This window comes from Dromaius novaehollandiae, unplaced genomic scaffold, assembly GCF_036370855.1.
Source record: "Dromaius novaehollandiae isolate bDroNov1 unplaced genomic scaffold, bDroNov1.hap1 HAP1_SCAFFOLD_41, whole genome shotgun sequence".
Classification (NCBI taxonomy): domain Eukaryota; kingdom Metazoa; phylum Chordata; class Aves; order Casuariiformes; family Dromaiidae; genus Dromaius; species Dromaius novaehollandiae.
In genome coordinates, this window is record NW_026991492.1 from 66,693 (window position 1) to 76,223 (window position 9,531).

At 53.6% G+C, this 9,531-nt stretch overlaps 1 protein-coding gene across 1 annotated transcript; it reads right to left on the minus strand.

Moving 5' to 3' along the window:
• Positions 1 to 303: 303 nt before the first annotated feature.
• On the minus strand, positions 304 to 9,147 carry LOC135326918 (olfactory receptor 14A16-like; the record flags this gene model as incomplete). The annotated part of the gene is made up of 3 exons (XM_064504559.1): positions 304 to 445; positions 4,176 to 4,243; positions 8,410 to 9,147. Coding segments are annotated over 3 exons (948 nt in total), but the record flags the coding sequence as incomplete, so codon positions are not given.
• Between the last annotated feature and the right edge of the window lie 384 nt (positions 9,148 to 9,531).

Sequence of the window (9,531 nt, forward strand, 5' to 3'; positions counted from 1 at the left end):
CACTTCCTCTGCCATGTTGTCCAGTTCTGAGGCAATGATTCTCCACGTACACAGGTCTGTAGCCAGTCTCCAGCAAGCCCCTTCAAAGCACGACTCTGCTTATGGCCTCAGGGAGAGCCACACACCTGCTTTTTATACATTGCTGCACTGATGGCTGTGACCAAAACTGTGCCAAAAGCTTTGCCTAGACCAAGTGCACAGCATTTTGAGTAACAGCATCGCTGTCTGCACTCAACCACTCCTTGTCATGGGGAGCTGGTGCACATGCTCGAGGGAGCTCTCTCAGCACAGCGCTCACAGCCTTCATGCAGATGAAGAGGAATTCTGCAGGGAAAGAGGTAAAAATCCACGACTTGCATCTTTTGCGAAGCCATGGGGGATGTGTCGCTCATCACAGTGCTTGTTATTTCGGTCTCCTGTGAAAGTCTTTGGCAGTGGTCTCCATCTGCAGGGGGATATATGTGACTGAAGATAATGTTTCTCCCAATGACCCTTCATCCTGGTGATAGGTATATTCTCTCCTGACCACGGCACTCAAACTCTCTGCTGATGATTGCCCTTTTGGCATCTGTATATGCCAAGGTTTCAAAGCTGTACTCTTGCAGGATGCCAGATAAGCTGGAGTGAATAATTCTGGTAACCAGCACAATCGTCTCAGGAGGGATTAGCTTGTTCTGTTAGAGGCTGTGGGTCTTGATTTGGGGCTGCTGAGAACTCACTTCACATCAAAACAGCTCAACGTGCAGTCATTTCAGAAGTCCTTGCTTCAGTGACCCAGCCACAGAAATCTTGGGATGCTGGGAACAGCATACTTATTATTCCGTTGCCTTCTTCTTTTAAAACTGTGTTAGGAAAAACAATGCTCAGGAGCTGTGAGGGCCTCAGCATTGTTTTGCAGTTTGGCCAAGGCTTGTCACGTTCCTTGTATGTTAGGGTTTGCAGGTGCAAGGCCATGAGAACAACAGAAAAAAACATGAGAAGAAAAAAATGCTACCATGGAGTCTCTGGAAAACACTGTCTCAGTGGCTTCAGTGAAAGGGTACAGAGTTACAAACAGCAGGCCCCCAGCATGACCATGATTGACCACAGCACTGCAAAGAAAGCTGAATTTATCTCAACACAACGGGGACTGGAGGGTGGCCCCAGTTTTAGATAAATGGCTGTATCAGTTGAGTAGATCAGCTGGCTATATGTGACCACAAGGCAGGAAAGGGAGGGTCGGATACCAGTGCAGAGAGACACTCAAGGCTCGTGAGGGGTTAAACAGAAGAGCTTTAATGAAGGACTTGCACTCCAAACTGTGCAGGGAGCCCCGAGAACCACACGGAGGGAGTCACTGATTGGAGGCAGGTGGATGCCCAGGTCGGACGCCCAGGCGGGACTCACTTTGTGTATCCTAAGGGCCCCTTTTAGCTACTAGAACTATTTCCTTATACTGACTGCTCCAGGCTTCAGTAGGTACGGGCTGCAAAGCAGCAAGACATTGTTGATAAAACAGAGAATGCATGTCCAGCCTTGATGGATTTTGTTCGGTGTGAAGAGAGCACACTGTGGGGCTGCAATCACATACGCTGCCAGTCCCCTGACTCCTGACCAGGTCTTCTACAGGTGTTCTTGCTACACTCCACCCCATGACTGACAGAGACGTAGCACTGGGGCTACCAGTGTGCAGGCACAGTTCGGACATGCCTTTCAGGCATTGGCTTAACTAACAGTAAAGGTATACAAGCAAGTAGATGATTGTAAATATATAGTAAATTATAACATACATGCATGCAAAACCAATCCACCCAGAAGACCAGGAGTATACTGTGTTTTTCCCATAGTCCTAAATTCAACAGCCATGATGACAGTCACTGCCAGGGGTTGTCCCACGCTGATTTTTTGGATTTTATACCATGTTGTATTTGAAGTAGGCTCATTCCCTTGTGGACGTCAGGTTTGATCCGCTTACTGCAGTTTCTTCAGTGCCACAGCTACTGTCAACATACAGGGCTGGGATGGAGAGCAGCAACATTGTGCCTCTGCTCAGCATATTCATCAGGTCACGGTTCTCCGGGTGAGAGCCTCCTAGGCAGACTATAGACTAGGACACTCTCCCCTTTGATTAGTACCAGGTGGGTATCGCCTGCTCTTCAGCAATAATTTCCCCTTCCAACTGTTTGGGTTTAGTCACATCATCAGTCAGTTTAGTCACATCAATCTACAGTGGTCAGGACATATCTCTGCCACTGGCTCTTCAGTAGGGGTCCCATATCATCAATTTGCCACACCTCCCCAGGCTTTTGTCCTCTGCAAATATATAGCTTTTCGGTCTGCAACGGCCATGGAGCTAAGTGGGTACAACAGGGGCAATGCTGTCTTGTCCCTTTTTATGCCACGCTGGTGGTGTGAAGACCTCGAACACTATTCCATTGGGTGGCCCTGTCTCCACCCAGATGGCTGCTTTTGTGGTGAATCCAATCTGCTAACCCTGCAGCAATAATCACACTAACAGCTGCCGAAGCATCTACCTTGGCATCTCTGGAATTACGAGTTGCCTGGGTGTCCGCATGTCTTATGGCAATTCAACACTGGGTGCTGGTGATGGCAAAGGGCTTGAGGAGGTGGGGACAGATCCTGTGGGCCAACAACTGTTGCACAGCTGGTGTCAGCAACAGGACTTTGGTTTTTACGACCATGGGGCCCTCTTTGCTCAGAAGAGATAGGGTCAGCCTGAACAAGCAGGGCAGAAGCATCTTTGCTGACAGCCTGGCAAACTTGGTAAGGAGATGGTTCCACTGGGAACGACCAGAGGGAGAGGATGACCAACAGTCAGTAAAGCCACAGCAATGAGCACGCTGGGCAGTGTGTCCAGGGGAGAGCTCTGGGAGCCAGGACACATCCTAGGAACCCACTGCCTCCACCAGCAGAAATTACACAAAATGCAGTCCGTCCTTCTCCTTGAGAGAGAAGCCAGAGGAGCCCTCTCTAGACCCAGGTGATCTGAGAGCAGGACTGCAGGTGGCCAGATGTCATGAAATTCAGCAGAAATGACCAGCTCCAGCCTTGGGTGAGACAGAAAAGCAGGTTTCCTTGCTCTATTAGGAAACTGCTTTGAAGCAGTCCCTCAGGTCATCACCCCTGCTAGAGCAAAGGAAAGCACGTTGGTGCTCACTGGCCTCCAAGGCAGGTGTGCCTGTGCTAGTAGAAGGCAATCAGGTTGGTCAGGCACAGTTTCCATTTCCCCTTGGTCAACCCATGCTGCCTCTTCCAACCCTTGTCCTTTATATGCTTGGAGATGGTTTCTGGGAGGATTTGCTCCACCGCCTTCCCAGGGACTGAGATGAAGCTGACCAGCTTGTCATTCCCTAGACCCTCCCTCTTGCCCTTCTGGAAAATGGGTGCAATGTCTGCCTTTCCCCGTCGTCAGGAACCTCCCTGATTGCCCTGACCTTTAAAAGACTATCAACAGCAGTGTTGCAATGACTCCAGCCACCTCCCCCTGCACCCTGGGGTGCTTCCGCTCTGGTCTCATGGACTTGTGTGTGCCACTGGGCAAAAGTCCTCCCCAGCTGTATCTTCCTCTGCCATGGGTGAGGCTTTGCTAACATAGATGCTGCCAAAGGACTCGGAGGCCGGGGAGGCCTGGCAGTAGGCAATACCAGTAAAAGACAAAGTAAAAGAGGCAATGAGCACCTCAGCCTTTCCCCTGTCTTTGTCACTAGGTCCCCTGCCCCACTGAGCAGGGAGACCACATTTTCCTTGCTCGCTGCCTTCCTTGTGCTGCGAACATCCTTACAGAAGCCCTTCTGGTTGCCCTCCCCATCCCTTCCCACTTCCAGCTCCAGCTCCAGCTCCAGCTGAGCTTTGGCTTGCCTAACTCCATGTTACGCAATGTCTGTGTCTTCTTCCTGGGCAGCCCATTCCCCCTCCAACCCTCTGTGCACTTCCTTCTGCCTTTTGAAGTCCTAAATCACAAAGTCCCTGTTCATCCATGCCAGCCCCAGGTCAGGCCCTGAAGGACTTTCCTGCAGACTTTCCTGTGCTCCTGTGCTTTGAGGACGTTGTTCCTGAAGCTCCAAGAGGGCTCCATGGCGCCTCTGCCCTCCAGGCCAGTCACTCATGGCATCCTGACAAGGATCATCTTGATCCTCTGCTGCAGTCCAGGGCGGTGATCCTGCTATTCCTCCTACCTCTCCACCATCTCACGGTCACTGCAGTGACAGACACCCTCCACATTCACTTCCCCATCCAGGCTCAGCTTCAGGCAAGAAAGAAAGAAAGGGCAGGATGGCACCATCTACTTAGAGGCAGAAGAGCCTGCATTTCCCCCCTCACCACTGAGAGGACCCAGGCAATGGACTTTTATGTGGTTAAAGGTAGACGCAAAGAATTTCCAGGGTGATGTAGATATGCCTGAGGCAGTGCCTCCCAGGCTGCCCTTACAGTCAATGGGGAGGAGGAGGTGTTCACCTGCCTGCTTTTAGATGGTCACATAAAGCACAAATGACTCCTGTCCCAGAAACATTAGCTCTGTGCTTGCAATGGGGCCTGAGGTCACAGGCTTTTAGGATAATTCAGGTTGAAGGGGCCACAGGAGGCCTGTAGTGCAACCTGCTGCTCACAGCAGGGCCAGAGAGAGGGTCAGAAACCAAAAGATGCTCCTGCCAAAGGACTTCTGGGGTGATATGGCAGGAGAAGACAGTAGAGGGTTGATGGGGTGGTAGAAGTCTCCTGGACAAAAGGGTTTCCTTTTTCCCTTTCTCCAGAGAATTAAATCCTGAGCTTTCCAGAGGGAAGAAGCTGGGACACTAACTTTGCCACTAACATGGAGGCGGAGAAGCTCCTGAGGCCCTTACAGACAGAGGCTGGTCCAAAGGCCACCACCCCAATGGCACCAGACCCCCAGGCATGCCTGCCTTGCTGCTGGGCACCCTCCAGCCCCAGGCAGGAGGTCTGCGGGGAACAGCGTGGGGTCTGCAGCCTGCAGCCCTGGCCACCCTGCAGGTGTGGTGGGACCCCACTCCTCTAGCTGAGACTGGGCTCTGCTGCATTTCCCCAGTGTGAAGACTGTGTTCCCTCCAGCTGGGAATACAGCCTGGCAGGGAGGGCCAACACAGGAAACACAATCTCTGTTCCGGGATGTGAAGAGAGAGGGGAGGGCAGAGGGGGATCTGCTCATGCCCCAGGCAGTGATTCCCTCCCTGCAGCCGGTACAGCCCTGCTCATGCCCTGTAACCTGTGGACCCAGGACATGGGACTCCCATCTGCCCTGGCTCTAAAGATTTCTCAGTCCTCAAGACCCAGGATGCAAAGCACCGCTCTGGGGACACCTCAGCAGTCGAAGGGGCTGAATGCCTGGCGTGTTCCTGAGAACTCTTCTGCAGTGTTCTGCACTGGTTTGAGGCCTGTTGCCAGTGGAGCAGAGACTGCTTTTGAGGGTGAACTCACTCCCTGTGTGACTCTGAGGACAGAGTTGACCAGGCAGTACAAATGCCAGCAAGGCCTCAACCCCACAGCAGTGTCCCCTGCCCAGGACTCCTCCTTCCAGCCCCTTCCTCCTGGAGGATTTGGGTTGGGAGGGACTGCTGGAGATCTCCAGGACCACCATCTGCTCTGGGCTGGGCTAACTTTACAGTTAGATCAGGTTGGTGAGTGCTTTCCTCTGGAGAGTTTCTAAAAAATCCCTGGGGCCTTGCTCCAGTGCTGCTCAACTACTATGGTTATTTCTTTATTTTTTTTCCTTAATCTCATCTGAAATTTTCCTTACTGCATCTTCTCCTTGTTGTCTCTTGTCCTTTCCTCCCCTTGGCCCCCAGCCAGACCATCCCATCTGCTTTGACCAAGGACAATCACAGCCTCACCTCCAAGCACAGCCTTGCTGGGATCTCCTGGGACTGTGCAGGTGGGCCGTGGTGGCCAGCTCCAAGCAGAGCTATGTGCTGCAGGTCCCTACATGGTCTCAGAGGAGAGTGTATGGAGACATAACATGACCCAGGGCAGAGCCTGTGGGCTGACACCAGGGCAGAGCTGAGATCAGCAGGGGTGAGAACAGCAGACCTCCAGCAGCTCCTCTCCCTGCCTGTGCAGGGAGTGACACACCCAGCAGTGCGCCTGGGAGAGGACAGTGACGCAGGACGGAGGGCACCGTGAGCTGCGTTACTGGGCTCCAACCACCTGTGCTGGGTCTGGGAGTCCTGGCAGCCTGTGCCGCTGGCTGCAGCCCTCGAGAAATCCCCGACTCTGCTAGCAGCAGTGGTTCCCCTCCAGGACTGTCGGGAGCTTCTGGAGTGTCGTGGCTCCTGTCTCCCTCCTGTCCCTGTGCTGGCCCAGCCCTGCTGCCCTCCGTGTGACCCCATGGCCCCACTGTGCAGGCACCGCACAGGACAGGGTGCGTTCAGGGTGGGGAAATGTCCCCCCAGCATGGTTCCCATGACAGCCCTCAGTGCCCCCTCCCCCAAAGCCCTCCTGCCCAGCAGCCTCCCACCAGTCCCCAGGCCCTGCCCAGCCCTGATCCTGTCCCCCAGGGTTAGCAGAAGGCCATGCTCCAGGGTCTGCTGGGGTCTGGGCCCAGGGAAAGAGGCCAAGCGGGGTGGTCATTCCCCCCAACCAGGTGCTGAGCCCAGCAGGCAGACGGAGCTGCTCACATTCAAAGATCAGCCCTCACCAGGACCATGGGGAATGGCCAGTGCTGGAGATGGCTGGTACCAGGGGCTGGGTGTGTGAGGAGTTTCCTGGGACAGCTTCTCCTCCCTGTTCATGCAACAAGCAGCTGGGCTGGATCTTTGCCCTGAAGCACTCTGCGTGAGGTCTCCCATGGGAGAAGGATGGTCTACAGGCCGAGTAGATGGCCTCGGGATCTCCTCTGCGTGCTCCCTGCCAGCCCTGCAGAGGATCCAGGAGAGGGTTTGTCCTCCCAGGGGGTCACAGCTGGACGCACGGTCCTCCAGCTGGGCATGGACCCCTTTCTGGACGTGACTTTTGGGGTGAGGACCAGCATGCAGGGTGAGGGAGATTGTCTCAAGGGCATGTGCTGGGGACAGGGCCTGAGGGACAGCAGCAAACTGAAATGGCTTCTGGGTCCTGCTTCCTTCAGTGCAGGCTCCCACAAAGGGTTCCAGACTTTTTTTTTTTTCCTGGTGCCACCCATCAGGAGGGACGATGGCACTCTGAGCTGGGAGGGTGGGGAGCATTAATCCTTCTTCAGGCACTGCCCAGGCCATGTGGAGGGTCAGGACAGTGAGGACTTCGGCTCTACACCGTAAGCTCGCTTTAGTGTACTCACACTCTGAAAGTGTTTTTTTTAATGTACGTCAGCATTTTTCTCTCCAAGACACTTTCAAGCCCAGTTCCACTTCCTTCTAATTTCTCCCAGTCACTCCCCTGATCTTGCTGATCTTCCCACACCCCCTCCCCTGTTCTGCAGGGCCCCAAGCTGCTGGCACTGCTCTGCAGAATGAGCAGGCTGTGAGGCCACAGGGCCATGAGGTGACTCTGCACTGGCCGTGCTGGTCAGGGTGGGAGCAGACCCAACCAAATGAGGATCACAGCCTCTAATCCCTGCAGGGGGACTGCAGATGTGGCAGGTGCTTGCAACGACTGTGGAGCATTTCCAAGGGTGCTAGTTGTGTCCAGGTGTGCTTCTAGATCCTACCCATGGTATTTCACAGAGAGTGACATGAAACGCTCTCCAGGCTCCCTTCCCCGTGCCAGCTGGGTCCCCACTGCCTCTCCTTTGCCTGTGGAAACCTTGTGCTGGCACTTTATCTTTGACTCCACCTTGGTGGACCTCTCACTTTGTGAGGCTCCTCTCACTGCCCACCCGTAGAACATGCTGTCCCAGGAGAGTTTCTGAGCTCTCCTGGCACCTCCATCTTCCCCGCCAGAAGGACAGGCATCAGACACTGTGCTTTAACATGTGGCACGGCTCTGGGTATGTAAATCTGTGACCATTCATCCCCTCCACTGTCACTGGACACTGATGGGGGAGACCTAAATCCAGCCGTGATCTCTAAGAGATCATTACATGATCATGAGCCTTTTGCTCCTGAACCCATGGAGAACCCCATCAGCAGCAGCCCCTTTGGTCATGATTTCCTTGGGCCTATTCTTAACACCAGCTTTGGAGGAAGCCCAGCCTTCAAGCTCTGCACCAGAAAGAACCTACTTGATTTCAGAGATACTGTGAGGGAGTCAGCTCTGACCCAGTGTTGGACACAATTTTATGTGGGCACCAGGGGAGACAGAGCAGTCTCAGTAAAGGTCAAATGAATCCAAGCATTTTCACAGCAACATGATAACAAATACTACTAATCATAGTAACAATAGTGAACAAACAATGCTCAGTCCTGGTATTGGATACCGTGGGAGTCATTTGTGGAGAGCTTTGGCAATGTTACCACTGCTGAAAAGTGTCCATGAAATCACTTTCCTCAGGGCATCCTTCAGCTCCTTGTTCCTCATGCTGTAGATGAGGGGGTTCAGAGTTGGAGGTACCACTGAGTACAAAACAGTCACCACCAGATCCAGAGCTGGTGAGGAGAGGGAGGGAGGCTTCAGGTAGGCAATCATGACAGTGCTGACAAACAGGGAGACCACGGCCAGGTGCGGGAGGCACATGGAAAAAGCTTTGTGCCGGCCCTGCTCAGAGGGGATCCTCAGCACAGCACTGAAGATCTGCACGTAGGACACCACAATGAAAATGAAACAGGCAAAGCCTAAACAGCCACTAACCACAAGAAGCCCAACCTCCCTGAGGTAGGCGTCTGAGCAGGAGAGCTTGAGGATCTGGGGAACCTCACAGAAGAACTGTTCCACTGTGTTGCCTTGGCAGAGTGGTATTGAAAATGTGTTAGCCGTGTGCAGGAGAGCATAGAGAAAACCACTGGCCCAGGCAGCTGCTGCCATTTTGACACAGGCTCTGCTGCCCATGATGGTCCCGTAGTGCAGGGGTCTGCAGATGGCAATGTAGCGGTCATAGGCCATGACTGTAAGGAGAGAATACTCTCCTCCAAAGAAGAAGAAAACGAGGAAGACCTGGGCAGCACATGCTGAGTAGGAAATGGCCCTGGTGTTCCACAGGGAATTGGCCATGGATTTGGGGACAGTGGTGGAGATGGAGCCAAGGTCGAGGAGGGAGAGGTTGAGGAGGAAGATGTACATGGGGGTGTGGAGGCGGTGGTCGCAGGCTATGGCTGTGATGATGAGGCCGTTGCCCAGGAGGGCAGCCAGGTAGATGCCCAGGAAGAGCGAGAAGTGCAGGAGCTGCAGCTCCCGTGTGTCTGCAAATGGCAGGAGGAGGAACTCATTGAGGGAGCTGCTGTTAGAGGTTTTGCTATCTCCAGGCATGGGGGACTGTCCAAAGGAGAAAAGACATGGAACAGTTAGGAGAGAATCTTCAAGCAAAAAAGCCCCCAGTTGTTGCAGTTCCCATACAACCCCCCACATTGCCTCTCTCTTTACTGAGAGGATCTTTGTGCAGCTCCCTTGCTTGAGCTCCACTTTGCACTGGCTGAGTGTGCTGCTGTGAGGAGCAGGGGCCTTTGCCCA